Source organism: Zea mays, chromosome 2, assembly GCF_902167145.1.
Source record: "Zea mays cultivar B73 chromosome 2, Zm-B73-REFERENCE-NAM-5.0, whole genome shotgun sequence".
NCBI lineage: Eukaryota > Viridiplantae > Streptophyta > Magnoliopsida > Poales > Poaceae > Zea > Zea mays.
In genome coordinates this window covers 205,822,205-205,836,922 of record NC_050097.1, presented here as the reverse complement: position 1 = coordinate 205,836,922, position 14,718 = coordinate 205,822,205, and the positions used below count along the sequence as shown (strand labels likewise).

The 14,718-nt window shown below is 43.1% G+C and overlaps 2 protein-coding genes and 1 pseudogene across 13 annotated transcripts; 2 read left to right on the top strand and 1 right to left on the bottom strand.

Moving 5' to 3' along the window:
- Nucleotides 1-155: 155 nt before the first annotated feature.
- Nucleotides 156-726, bottom strand: LOC109944073 (zinc finger protein 4-like; annotated as a pseudogene).
- Nucleotides 606-7,596, top strand: LOC109939392 (peptide chain release factor PrfB1, chloroplastic). 12 transcript variants are annotated; one of them, XM_023301692.2, is made up of 13 exons: nt 606-713; nt 800-1,128; nt 1,401-1,596; nt 2,313-2,405; nt 2,740-2,787; nt 3,495-3,592; nt 3,686-3,863; nt 4,414-4,445; nt 5,273-5,353; nt 5,447-5,594; nt 6,269-6,484; nt 6,600-6,786; nt 7,171-7,596. In XM_023301692.2, exons 7-13 carry the CDS (start codon nt 3,837-3,839, stop codon nt 7,461-7,463), a joined length of 984 nt encoding a protein of 327 aa, XP_023157460.1. In that variant the 5' UTR covers nt 606-713; nt 800-1,128; nt 1,401-1,596; nt 2,313-2,405; nt 2,740-2,787; nt 3,495-3,592; nt 3,686-3,836; the 3' UTR covers nt 7,464-7,596. The 12 variants fall into 12 exon arrangements, with proteins under 12 accessions (XP_023157460.1, XP_023157459.1, XP_035821340.1 ...); XM_023301691.2 differs by having other exon boundaries at nt 1,374-1,596; XM_035965447.1 differs by adding an exon at nt 4,987-5,101 and having other exon boundaries at nt 800-1,596.
- A 4,745-nt stretch (nt 7,597-12,341) lies between these two features.
- LOC100383880 (uncharacterized) lies at nt 12,342-13,870 on the top strand. The gene is made up of 4 exons (NM_001176508.1): nt 12,342-12,793; nt 12,892-13,064; nt 13,153-13,255; nt 13,390-13,870. Exons 1-4 carry the CDS (start codon nt 12,356-12,358, stop codon nt 13,726-13,728), a joined length of 1,053 nt encoding a protein of 350 aa, NP_001169979.1. The 5' UTR covers nt 12,342-12,355; the 3' UTR covers nt 13,729-13,870.
- The last annotated feature ends 848 nt before the right edge of the window (nt 13,871-14,718 follow it).

Here is a 14,718-nt window from a genome sequence, read left to right as displayed (position 1 = left end):
TCAAATGCTGCGGAGGCAGGGAAATTTGTTGGCTTCCGTTGTGTTTTTTTGCTGTGAAATTACGGCCGACTGCGCGAGACCGCGAGTGACCGCCGGTCGAGCCCCGAGTGGTTCTCCTGCAGGCCTTCCCTCGTCTGGTCGAATCATAAAATGCTTACATATGATGACCTACTTCTTATTACAGTTTAATTTACAAACGTAGGGTTAGGTCAAGATTTTTCTCCATTTGCTTCTTGGACTCATCTGAACTTGCTGTGAAGCTTCCTGGCCATACTAACCCTCCAGGTTCTTCAACTGCAAAAGGCATCCAGCCACTCATTCGGCCTCCGTCGAATCTTGCTACGGGAACCGCAGCTCTTTCACCATGACCCTTCAGAATCGTGGAGTGCGAGTTCACTCTCGAAGGATGGAGAAAGGAAGCGGATGGAGGAAGGCCCATCATCATCTGAAGTCTGTATGTCTTTCTTGCTGCACACCTCCCCTCTTGTGCGCATTCTGGTGCCCACCGAGAGCCTGCAAACTGAAAAACTTTCTCATGCAGTAGTTGCAGGAGAAAGTCCTATGTGGAGTGCCCACTGGTTTCACCTCTTGAGGCTTGACTTCTTCACTTTTTGGCGCATCAAGACCCAACTTCAGCCACGGTACTGTGGTACTCTCATCAGCTAGACCAGCTTGGTTAACTTGGTCTGCTGACTTCTGCTCTTCCACCCCAGGTACTCTCTCCATTGCTCTGTTTAGATAGGGTTTTCTGAAGTTTGTGTTGTCATGCCTCCCCCTGCTTTGCTATTGCTATAAAAAGAAGCAGGGGTCTTCGGGCAGCAATAATTCAGCAGAAAAGGCGAGCCATCGGTACTTTGAAGTGGACCAGAGGATATGCTAGCTTCAGTAGTGGCAAACATGTTGGTCCTTGTTATTCTTCGAGATGATATACCTGTCATCAGTACTCAGTAGTGACCGGCTTCAACAAACTTCAGTTTCCTGTCCAGCTCACTCCCTATCAGGTTAGCACCTGCTCTAGATAGCAGCGTTATACATTTCTATCAGGTACAGTCCTGAAACCTCATGCAGGTGTTGTGCGCCTATCATCCGGGGAGCTACTGCTCACAATTATAATTTGTCTTTGTCGAGGTAAGTCTTTACTACTCCTTAAGACCCTAACGTAGGCGTCCACACTCATGCTTAAGTCGTGCAATTATGAATTAGTAAGCATATTTAATACTAGAATAGTTACTCTAGCCCTGTTCAAAAACCTGAGACTTAAATCACAATGCAGTGAGTTATATTCAACTTATTGCTCGACCTGCCATCCTATCGCTTTGCAAATTCGTGAGCGACCCGTCGTTGCAATCCAAATGTCGCCATGTTCCTTCCAGGATAACATGACGTGCTCCACCTCGTAGACGGACCTGTGCCACTACTCATCGTCAGCACGCCATGACAGCCGCAGCAACAAGGTCACCTCCTCTCGGAACGGTGGCCGGTTCCTCGCCTCCCGCCACAGGAAAATATCACTCTCAGATTTCTTCATCTATGGGTCGGCGCAATCCAAGAGTGACACACACCAGCAATGAATGGCTCTGGTATTGACCAAGATGAGTGAGTCTACAAACCCCTCGATCTAAAAATTCATGGCATATTTATTTTGACGAATACTAAAGAATTGCAACTACCATTCACTATACTTCAAAATGGAGAAGTTTCTACTAGCAAACATGGATGCAATTATGCGTCTTAACAAGCATGATGTGAAGTAACAATATACGGGCACCTGACTATAGTAGAGTTAAAGGTAGTTGATCATTTGATAGCAATGGTAATGCGGTATCCTCCCTGACTGGTATAATAACTCCCTCACGGGATGGAGTGTCTTTTAGATTGTGGTCGTCGTTCATTGGCCTACGTGCCGCCCTGTACGTATGCTAATGTAGTCTACTTTGCCACTCAGAGAGTCAAATGAAGGTTGCACCATGCAGGCATAGAAGGCAGAAATCAGAGATCCTTCGTGCCCAGTATGTTGACGTTAGAGAGCTCTGGTACAGACACCATGCATACAGATTTAGTCGGTCTAATAACATCGTTTCTTCTCCCATAATTTCTTTGGACTGAATTCGCATTCCTGCTACTCACTTACTCCTGAATCCGGAATTCCTGATATGGTGGTGACATGCCAGTAGCAGCAATCAGACTCAGCTGCTACTTGTTGGCCAGCTGAAATATGTAAAAGCATGCTACTTATTATTCTGTAGTTTGTAGTTTGGAGTGATGTTCTATCATTTAATCCGCAAAGTCTTGATAATACATGATCTGTGTAGGAACATGGAACATTGAGACGTATGTCAACCCAATGAATTGGATATTGAAGAATGGCTGGATATAGATGAACCAGCTGATATTTATGTTCTTAGGTAATTTTTTCACTCAGATAAACCTTCATTCTTTCATGTGAGTTAAACATGCTCTCGAATTTAAAAGGGGAAAAACAATAACGTAAACCTTTTATATATATTCTACTGATATTTGTGTCGTGCAATTGTGAATTAGTAAGCATATTTAATACTAGAATAGTTACTCTAGCCCTGTTCAAAAATCTGAGACTTAAATCACATTGCAGTGAGTTATATTCAAATCAGCACTAAATTTTTTCTTGCGATGTACTCATAGCAGTAGCACTAAATCTTTTAAGTGACTCATTCCATGACTTAAATGCATTTTTACTGATTACTTCCCATTTCTTGCTAGCTGTTTACGTGCATCTGTTCGATCTATGGCTTCTCGGCGCTCTCCCAGGTAATTTTCTCGTCTCTTCATTCGAACTCATAGCAGTATCACACAAGTTTTTCTTGATTAGTGGTATACTCAGACCAGTGGTATATTTAGAACAAGTTTTTCCTGATTAGTGTTATACTCAGATCAGCGCTTAAAAGTATAACAGACTTAAATCACATTGCAGAGAATTATATTCAGATCAGCACTTAAAAGTATCACAGACTTAAATCACAATGCAGAGAGTTAAACCCTAATGTCTCTTTATTTTTATTTTTGTATGCTTGATTATTTATTCTCTTGGTGTAATTTTCTTTTTTGTTTGCCTTCATCTGTAGTGAGACATGTGGCCTGCAGTGAGTTATATTCACTGCATCACTAGATTTTTACATGCAGCGTACTCTTAAAAGTTATTATTGTTATGTCTTGACCATTTGGTTTTATCATACTCTTAAGATGAATTCGATTGTTGTTAGATATAACCATTGAATAAACTTATTATTATGCCTTGACCATTTGGTTTTATCATACTCTTAAAAGCTACCTTTAGTGGATGTTTTTTGAAGCCACAATTATATTGAATTCATCTGTTTCTATATTGTTTGGCAGTCAAGTCAATGCCACAATTATGAGATATTGAAATCGATGGTAATATATGTTTTTTATCGACTAATTTATGTGTCTAACCGCACACACCACTTCTACGGTCGGCCTTATGGCTTCTCCAATAGGGAAGAATGTGCGCCTTCAAAGGAAGGTGAACTTAAGAGTAAAAGCAGCTAATGAGTTATAGTTTAACAAGGATGGCTCAGCTATCAAGAAGCTCCAGGTGAGCTCCACATTTTTTTTATTTATGATGATACAATGATGTGTTGTTGACCCTCAACCAGTCGCTAATCGTTTCTTTTTCCCTACATTTTAGACTGGAGTCAATAAGCTTGTTACTGCTACTTCCTAACTGGTGCATAGATAATTTAACGCCGCTTGTGCGGCAATCTCCATCTATATGTGACCTGCAAAAGATAAATCCTTAAATAGTAGGTCAATTGCGAAGCTTTGTTAGTGATGATCCGATGATCAAGAACCGAAGCACCTTCAAGGTACAGTTTCCTTTATTTGCTAAACTGTGTTAATTGTTTTGTTTTAGAAAAATAGTGTAGTCATGGCATATGTATGCATGCGGTGTATTAGGAAACCATGACTACAAAACAGTTATGGTTAAGTCCATATAACTTTTCTATGTGCTTGTTATCTGTTTTCTTATAGTGATCTTCTAATCTTTTTGTCGAACTCTACTGTAGAGAAAATAGAACTTTGATGTAAGTTACAAACAGGTGAACTAGACAAACCATTCTGTTGTAGTTGACAATCATGATATTTGAAAAACGAGCTCACAACTATATTTCACACAATTGATGCTCCAAATTATTTTTCTGTAATTGAAACCTAATGTAGGAATGTGTAGGATATTTGATTTGCCTATTAGAGAAAGATTTGATAGGATGTTTGCTTTGCTTGGTAGGGAAATATTTGATAGGATGTTTGCTTTGACTGATAGGAAAATACCAACATTCTCATCTTCTTATGGCCCTGTGCTTTTACTTCATGTGCTATCTGAATATAGAGTATAATGTAAAGCTATTTTTGCAGATTGGAACTGCAGAGTGGTCGGGTTCTCAGATGTAAGCTGCACAACATTAAGCTATCTCCCCATCGATATTGCACACTTTAACTTGTTACCATATTTAGTTCTTTTGTATGCCTTTATAGTGGCTTGTTAATTTACACTGCTGGTTCCTGCAACCTTTTACAAATTGGTAAAAATGAAAATTGAGAGAGGAAAATTTGTGCTGAAGCTTTATTCGTCCTTTGGTTAAGTGATTACTGAATGAAAACAAATTTAAAAATAGTAATAAGGTTTTTGTTCTATCAAACACAATCAAGATTTGTTAGCTTGCTTGCTGCTGCTTAGATCAATATTGGTTTCTCACATCAACTATGCTAATGTTGAGGTGATAATCAGTCTTTCACTAGCATAAGGATGTATATGCAGACTAATTTTTGTCTCCGTTGCATGGCATTTGTGTTGTTGTATACTGCTCAAGTACTGCTTATGAGATTGCTTGAACTTTATCCTAGAGCCTCAAGAGTTGTCGTTGGCCAAAGCTACATCTATCTTTCTTTCAGTGTTTTGCTGGAACTGATAACGTTTCGAGTCTGCAGAAGAATGAATCATAGAAAGTTAATGTGTGCATCCATGGTTGTGGTCTTGACACGGCGGAGCGGACCTCGCTCGGGAAGCTGCTGCAGCCGGTAGACTATTGATTGGAACTTTTAGGTACATAAGTTCTCCACATGTAGATGAGCGTTATCATCATAGATATGGGGTTTGTCATCAATCTTTGTTTATAAACATCCTATTAGTTATTATTTTTTATGTGCATTGTAATAATATGCTTGGAACTTATTACTTGTTTCTTTTCTTTATTTATTTATTTATTTATTATAGGTCAATCCCTGTTTTGTTCCCATGCTTGAAATTGATGGTCTTCATTTTGTTGGTTGTGACAAAAGTCAAAACCGGATGGAGGTACTAAGCAAACAACCTATGTTATTCTTGGGTTTTGAATTTCTTTTCCAAAAGAACCTGCTTGCACATATTAGCTGATTGTGGAGCTACAAGATCCCTTCTATTTAGGTGTTTAGTTGTGGAGCAGATTGCGGGTTTTGAATTTCTTTTCCAAATGTCGTCTTCACGCCCACCGCGGAGGGGTGGTGACCGAAGAGATAGTGGCAAAGGCGTCCCTTGTGGGCTCTGCTCCTATCTCGCGGTATGAAGCCTTTAACTTATGAGATGAGATAGGAGTCTGTGTTCTTATCCCAATATAAGGTCTACAATGGCACAATGCTTGTACCATCTGTTTTTGCGGTAACTTATTTTTATCATGCAGTGCATGTGATTTGAAACTTTGTGTTAGCCTTTATTGCTTTCTACCTTATGGCACCTGTAGTAGTGAACTGATGATATTATTGTGGACTCTGAAGCTTTGTTTGCTTAGAATGGTAATTTTGTTGTATTCTATTTCACAGGATAAAACCGAGTTGAGCAATTGTCGTTCATCTTAGTGCTAATTTATGGGTATTGCTACTTAACAATAACATTTCGTTATTGTTGTACGAAACCAGTGCTTCATGGTAACATATAGTATATTGCTACTTAAAAATGATTGCCAGTTTTCCACAACACCCATTTAAACAAGATCGACATATGTGATATATAGAAACCATAGCAACACACGTATATGGCTGCAATGTAGCGGTTCCGTTGCAACGCACGGGCACTCACCTATTAATTATATGGATCTGTCTGGCATGGTTGTGAAAAAATATAGTTATGTACTGACCTCATGAAAGAATGTCGATGACCAAAATTTTCATTTAAAAGCATTTGTTTGCTTACTCTGTGTGCTTGTATCCTACTAAAAAAATTGTTTGATCTATGCAGGATTGGGCTGACATGTTACTAAGGATGTATGTAAGATGGGGAGAGAAGCAGCGTTATAAGACACGAGTAGTTGAGAAATCACCTGGTGAACAGGCCGGTATAAAATCAGCAACTGTTGAACTAGAGGGGAGATATGCTTATGGCTATCTCTCTGGCGAGAAAGGGACACACAGGATTGTTCGTCAATCACCATTTAATGCTAAAGGGCTTCGGCAGGTAATATTTGCATTGCACTGTTCTAATTCTGTAAATTTATCAACATTTTGTCTAAGTTAAAGATATTGTACCTTTCTAATTTTCAGTTTTCTGCTATATGTGCTACTTTATGCAGACAAGCTTTGCTGGTGTTGAGGTTATGCCTCTTCTACCAGAGGAATCCATGGCTGTGGACATACCTGAAGAGGACCTGGAGATAAGCTTCACAAGAGCTGGAGGTAAAGGAGGCCAGAACGTGAACAAGGTGGAAACGGCTGTTCGCATGGTTCATATTCCAACTGGAATTGCAGTTCGCTGCTCAGGTATAATTTCACACCAGTTTGCATTTGCATTGTGGTGAACAACACATACTCAGTCTTCTCTATGTACATTGGATCTTAGGCAATCGATTACAAAAAAAGCAAAAAAAAGTAGTAAATGAATTGGTGGTAAGCAAAAGATGTGAAAAACTAATTGATGCCCTCCTGAAAGTACCAGAACTTCCTACCCCTGAATCGTGACCATAGTTGATAGGTAAAATCTTAGCTTTTACCAATGCTGGATTGCCACTCTTGCAGAAAAGCTATTTACAACTTTGTGTAGCCAGGATGTCTGAAATATCTTTGAAAATTGAAATCAAGAAGTCAAAGTAACTGCAGGTAATATGAGATAAATCTGGCATTTGTTTTTAATGTCCAACTTTGCAGAGGAGAGGAGCCAGCTGGCCAACAAAATAAAGGCCCTCAGCCGGCTCAAAGCGAAGCTGCTGGTGATCGCCCTGGAGCAGCGTGCATCAGAAATCAAGCAGATCCGTGGAGACATTGTGAAGGCAGAGTGGGGGCAGCAGATACGCAACTACGTCTTCCACCCCTACAAGCTCGTCAAGGATGTCAGGACAGGGTGTGAGACGTCGGACATCACTGGCGTAATGGATGGAGAGCTAGATCCCTTTATCAGAGCATACCTTAAGTACAAGCTAACTGCGGCAGCTACCAGCTGATTTTTGTTGAGGAGCATAGCGATGAGTGATACCTACATCCATTGTATTATGTTGTAGTATGAGGTTTTCATCTCTCTCTTGATTTAGTATAATTTCATAGCACTAGCAATCTAGCATTGTATTTATTGATCTAGGAATCGAAGTGGAAACATGGCAAACATGGGTTGCCATTCTGTGTTCTGTCATTCTCATTCCCCCTCCCCGCACTGTCTTTCTCATTCCCCCCTCCCCGCAAAGCCCATTCCCATTCCTTGCTGCCATTCCGTGTTCTGCCAATTCTCATTCCCGGCTGCCATTCCATGTTCTGCCATTCTCATTACCCCCTCCCCGTAAATCTCATTCTCATTCCCACGTGCACCTTACGCCTAGCTAAAATCTATACTACCTATTAAGGCTCTAAGGGGTAGGCTGCCTCTGCTTGTTCTGCCTTCTGACGATCTCAACCGTCCAATACACTTTAGAGTCTCTCAGCCGTCTGATGCGTCCGATGCGCGCACTCTCACCCCCACGCATCGCCCCGCCCCCATCGTCCAACCGTGCGAGCACCCCATCGTCCCGCCGCCTCCTGCCCCCCCCCCTCCTCCGCACGAGCCGCAGCCGGCCCCCGCAGATCGCGATTACCTCCCTGCACCCTCGCCGTTGTCGTGGCGTCGACCTCAGCCGCACCCCCGCGATCTCCATCCCGGCACCCTCCCCTCTCCCTCATGCTTGCTCTTCGGATCTCGGGAGTCGGGACTCGCCCCTCGCGCGGCCCCCGCTCGTCTGCCTCGTCCCCGACTTCTCCGACCGCGTCGTTAAGGCGCTCAACCTCTCCATCATCGTCCGCGACTGCCTACGAACTTCTCCGAACTAACTGCTCACAACCAAACTCTTATCTCAAACAAACAGGCGCTTAGAAGGCGCGCTGGCCGGTGGATGACGATGGCGGGTGGCGGGGGACTGAACCGGTCTTCATCGAGGGGGCAGCTGCCGCCGTAAGAGCTGCTTGACGATCTCTGCAGGTATTTCACAACAATCCTGTGTGCTGAAAACAATGTAGATTACTTTTCAATTCTTTGGCTAGGAGTAACTTGTTGGTTGCTGAGGATGATGCTTTTAACCGTAACCGCAGGGAATGCGCTAGGCGGCTTATCAGCTTCCATACCCTGGCTCTGGAAAGCAAGCAGAAGGCGGTGTACAGGAAGTACTCCAAGCCCAAGCTCGGCTTCGTCGCGCTTCAATCCCCTGACAAGAAGCTATTGTCAGGTTGAGGCTCGCTGCTGCTCATTGTTTTGTATCATCGCTTCGATGGTACCATTTGTTTGGGTCGTGTGCTCTTTGCTTTTCTACTGAAGCAGATCCTGTGTTGGTTAGTCAGTTTGCTTAAACGACTACTGAACTCTATTTCTACTGAAGCAGAGCCTGTGTTGTATGTGTGTTGGGAGAACGTTGAATATGTGATGTCAAGCTCAAACTTCTTCTCATCCTTTCATGTCTTTAATATATATATATATATTTTAAAAAAATCCAGTAGTTTCTAAATCTTTACTTAAAACAATAGATATATGGAAAGCGTTACAACATTTCTATTTTTGAATTGTTCAATTCATCCAGTAAAGCAACATAAGGTTGATCCGAATTCAGGTTCACAAGAAGTTCTATAAAGCAATACAATCCATGGGAAGAACACTGAAGTGCCCTGAGGTCTGTAGACCATGTGCATATATTTTTGTTTCTCTCAATTTATGCCTGGATATTCAAGGAGGAATGTTCTATTGGTACAAGGATCCTATTGTTGGACCAGGATTTTCCAAGGTACACACACTTACTAGATATCATTATATCACTAAACAGATTAAAAGCCTGAAATTACAAACCCTTATTAATTGTTAAATCTTGACTGAGAGGTTTCGTTTCAGCCATATCATTTTTTGTAATTTTGTTCATATGTTAATTATGAAACGTTTGTCTGATTATCCAGTAAAATGATCCGGTCGTAAAATGGCAAGGCGTGCAAGTTACATTTTGCAGCTTCTCTATGTAAATGAACATGATATTATCTGCTTATTGTTATTATCTGCTTATGGCCAGACCAATATATATTGAGTTTGAAAAAGAAGCTTGACAAAAAGGCTTTCAGATTTATGCTATAAACGTTCACATCGAAGCTACTTTTTATGCTCAATGAAATGCCCTGATCATACTCACCATAGGGATAGAGTGAAACTTATGCTTGAGTCTGCCCACTTGTGTTGTTTATCCTGTCTTTCCACTTTCCAGTGTTGCATACTGATGAATATATATCTAGCAGGTAACAAAGCATCAGCTACTGTTCAACCCTGCCTACTGCTCCATCATGATATAATTCCTAAATGATGTTCAGACACTTAATGATGCACTTCGTCTGTTCTCTACTCCCAAATCTTTGTAAGGACACAAAACAATTGATGAAAAGGTACATACCTTGTCACCTTTTTGTTTAGTATATTTTTACATTTAGTTTCATCACCACACAATACAAGTGGATTATGCAATACATTGTGGTTTGTTTTATCTTCAGATGCATTTTATCTTCAGATGCATTTTTAGAAGGTATTGGAATCTAACCTGCACCTCTTGATGTGCCCTAGATCTAACTTGCACCTCTTGTGATATATAAAACCTAACCTCTTGGGGACCTCTTGCAGATTCTTGTGCGGAGGGCCAAGAATTGGTATACATGCTTGGATTCAGGGAGTTCCTGCTGCGCTGAAAGAACTTAATGTCTGTATTCAATCCCGCAATTCTAAATCCCACCAATCTGATTGGTGAACTTTATTATTTTTAAAAAAACAGTGAACTTAAGTGTTGACTAAGTAGGTGCCCGTGCGATGCCACAGAACATAAATTGCTTCTCGATTTGTATATCAGCTATGCTTCCTGTGGAGCAAGGAAGCGAACGCAAGCCAGCCTTTTGTATTAGTGCATTCTGTTCAGTTCTTACTTGATCATCCCGTGTTCTCGCGTGTGCCATGGCCGAGTGGCAAGCTCAACACTGGTATTGTTGTCTTGTCTCAAATGAAGTCCGGTTCCACAAGTTAACCGAAAATCTTCATGGGTGATAGCTGTGTCAGATTCTTCCGCGCATAGGGCAAGTAATGCAAGTGATAGCTGTGTCAATTTACCCCCATTTTTTTGGGCATCACTTGTCTCAAATGAAGTCCATTGGAGGTTCGCAATTTATGTTCCGTGGCATCGCACGGGCACCTACCTATTATATGGTAAATTGCTTAATAGATACTAATTACATGTTAATATACACTAATTATATATTAATCTTAATCACGTAATTTTTTTATTTGAAATATATATAGTATGAGTGGTCTAGTTTCGTTCGCAAAAATGTCAGGAACGCGGATATGAAATCGGTTCGGTGATTAAATCTTTTAATTAGACGATATAATGAAAAAACCAATTAAAAACGTGTCTCGATATGCGTGCACGAGTAAAGAGCTGGCTGAGCGGAGCCTGGCCGCGCGCGTGCGGCCGCGCGATGCGTTTCTGCCGGGCCTGGCTCGCGGCGCTTTAAGTTCCGTGCTAGCCTGTCTCGTGCGATACAACGAACCAAACAAACACTACTTTTTGCATGTGTAGATGCAGCTGCACCACCGGAGAAGGCAACCAAACGCCCCCTACGTGACTCTTGCCCGTATCCGCGCATGCATGCAAAAAGCTACCGCAAATACGTGAGTTGCATCTGCGCATGCATGTCTAACCGAGTACATACAGGTAACCAAACATGCTCTCAGAGCTAGTCGACGCATGCAGAGAGTCATGCTAGGGAGGTACATCCAACCAATCATGCAGTTTGTGTTTCTATATTGATCTCTCTTTATAAGTTGGGTTATATTTTCCTCGAAAGTGACCTTGTCTGTTTTTGCATTAAGTGTGTTTCTTTTGATATGGGTCGTGTGTTTCCTTGAAGCGACCAGGAGATTGATCGTGTTTGTGCTGCAAAGTTAAGGATGCTTTTGTTTCCTTGAAATTAATCATGAGGATTCATGTTTCTGTCCACCTGTTTATATCATAAGTTTTCTGCTCCTGATGACATCCCGGTCTGAGTCCACGAAGAAGAATTCAAGAGAGAGTCATAATTCATTTGCATTGCAGAATTCCAGAGCAGGCCGATGTGTTTTGTAACTGAACTTGCAGGTGCTTAGGAGTTTGGACCTGGGACCTCCATCTCAGCATCGGTGGAGTGGAGCTGAATTCTGGGAAGCCTCCTCACCAGCGAAGAAGGTTACTGGGAAGGGGTCCTCAGAGGTGTGGAAGCAGGAAATTGTCGCCTGCAGCTGCATATAAGTTGGAGGCTGGAAGTGTGTCATCGGCGAAATTGTACCATGTCACTGAAATCTCATCTTTCAAAACGAAAGCCGTCGTGTGCTGGTGGTTGTAGTTTGCAGCAGCAGAATGGATGTCTTGAAAACTTTGCTGTGAGGGCGGCTAGCTCCTTTTGAAATGATGTTTTTTTTTCTCTCTTTCTTTTTTCTTTTTCTTTTTTAGGCTGTGTACATATTATGATGTAGAAGCCAAAAGTAATCATAGTTTAATTGTATCATCTTGATGTAATTGTCTAAGATTAATAAAGCTTCCATTATCTAAAATGCATCTATTAGTGATAATAATGAGGACAAGCTAAGGGCGGCTATTTGCCAACAACCCCACTAATGGTGGATATTGATCAATAGTGTATAGCTGCAATCATGGGAGCCGCAAGCCGCCTGGTGACATACGTGCCTTTGGGCTTTGGCCTACGATCTTGCAATATAAAAGCTACTGAGCTGAGGCCCCGCTTCACTCAACACTCAAGCAGTCAAGTAGAACCTCCAGCTCCCCAGCCCCCAGGTGGTCAAGACTCAAGAGACAGAGAGAGCATGGCCGCTGCTCCCATGGTGGTGCCGCGCGTGAAGCTGGGCTCCCAGGGGCTGGAGGTCTCGGCGCAGGGCCTCGGCTGCATGGGCATGTCCGCCTACTACGGCCCTCCCAAGCCGGAGCCGGACATGATCGCGCTCATCCACCACGCCGTCGCCGCCGGCGTCACCCTCCTCGACACCTCCGACGTGTACGGCCCCCACACCAACGAGCTCCTCCTCGGCAGGGCGCTCCGGGCGGCAGGCGGGGTGCGGGAGAAGGTGCAGCTGGCGACCAAGTTCGGCATACGCGCGGACGCCGACGACGGCGCCTGGGAGATCCGCGGCGATCCCGCGTACGTGCGCGCGGCGTGCGAGGGCAGCCTCCAGCGCCTCGGCGTCGGCTGCATCGACCTCTACTACCAGCACCGCATCGACAACAGGGTGCCCATCGAGGTCACGGTGAGTTCGTTTGCCTTTTCGTGCAATTTTACCTAGCCTGCAGATGAGTAATAAGCTTGCTTTTGACATCCATCCATCCGCTGCGCTGCGGGCCACAGGTAGGTGAACTGAAGAAATTAGTTGCGGAGGGCAAGATCAAATACATCGGCCTGTCCGAGGCGTCGGCGTCGACGATCAGGAGAGCGCACGCAGTTCACCCAATCTCCGCTGTCCAGCTGGAGTGGTCGCTCTGGTCAAGGGATGTTGAAGCTGACATAATCCCGACCTGCAGGTCTTCTCTTTCCATGGCCATAGCCATAGCTGTATCTACAGTACAATGTTCATCTACTTACTTACATATGTGCTCTGGCAAATCTTAGGGAGCTTGGCATTGGGATAGTAGCCTACAGTCCACTGGGCAGAGGGTTCTTGTCGAGTGGTCCTACGATGGTCGACAAGTTGTCCGATCAAGATTTCCGCAAGGTTTAACATATCTCTCTCTCTCTCTCTCTCTCTCTCTCTCTCTCTCTCTCTCTCTACAAGCACCGTTTTAGCTCTAGTAGTAAGCACCACAGCACAGCACAGATTTAACCTTTCACACTGAACACCATTCTCAGGAGCTGCCCAGATTCCAGCCGGAGAACCTGGAGAAGAACGCCGTGATATTCGAGAGAGTCAACGCGATGGCGGCGAGGAAGGGGTGCACGCCGTCGCAGCTGGCGTTGGCCTGGGTACACCACCAGGGAGCCGACGTGTGCCCCATACCCGGGACGACGAAGGTCGAGAACTTCAACAGCAACGTGGCGGCGCTTTCGGTGGAGCTCACGCCTCAGGACATGGCTGAGCTCGAGTCTTACGCGTCGGCGGGCGTCCAGGGCGATCGCTACCATGACTTCCTCAACACTTGGAAGGATTCAGAGACACCTCCCCTGTCGTCCTGGAAGGCTGATGAATAACCTGCGGCTTAATTCACACGCGGTGTTGTCCCATTGAAAGATGGATGAGGTGACCAGATGGAATGAATAAGAGCCAATAAAATTTCTTCGCACAATGTAATTTTAGCTTGCTTGCTAAATCATTCTCCAATCTTTTAAAACTATATAACTCTCAAATGAGATGTTCATCAGCCAGCAAATGCCTGAATATTCTTGGTGGTGACCGACGACAACGGCTAAGCACTCAAATCGATCAAAAACAAGTGCATGGATGCTCCAGATTAAAATCCAAAAAATGATACCTCTACTTCAGCATAAATTAAAAGAGTCCAAACTAAAACACCAAAACCAATTGGTGATTTGATATTTTTGGAAAAGTTTGTTATGTATATAAGATCATAAAGAAACAAATAGATCGTAAAACAAACACCCTAAAGTCGAAAATCACTCAAAACGGAGAGCAGCCCAGGAGAGAGCACGCTGCTGCACGAGCATTATTGCTCCTCCCTGTCATTGTTGCTTGATCGGCATCGTCGCTCTGCCGACTGCTAGCAACCCAAACCAAAGCCCTAAAAGATAAAATCAACCTAAACAAACTTCAATTAAGCTGAAATTTTACGCACATACCTTGACATGTAATTTTATTGACGTTCACAACATTTAAGCTTTAAAAGATTAACGCTTCAACCACACATAAAAAAAGATAGTTTTAAACCGAGGTTTTCTCTATTTGGTGGCAATGATTCTTAGGACATGTTTGACATGACTCTAGAGCAGAACTTTAAAAGTCAGCTAAACAACCTAACTCTAGAATTGGAAACTCTAAGATATTTTTAGACCTACAGTACAACTTTTTGGAGTACCTCTTTTGCTGCTCCAAAAACTCTAAAAACGCAATCTGCACGTAGAGTTTAGAGTTATTTATCCGCCACTGCTACTCAATATGAGAACACAATTAAAATCTAGGAGCAAAGTTACTCCACCCACCCAGAGTTTTAAAGTGGAGGTGCT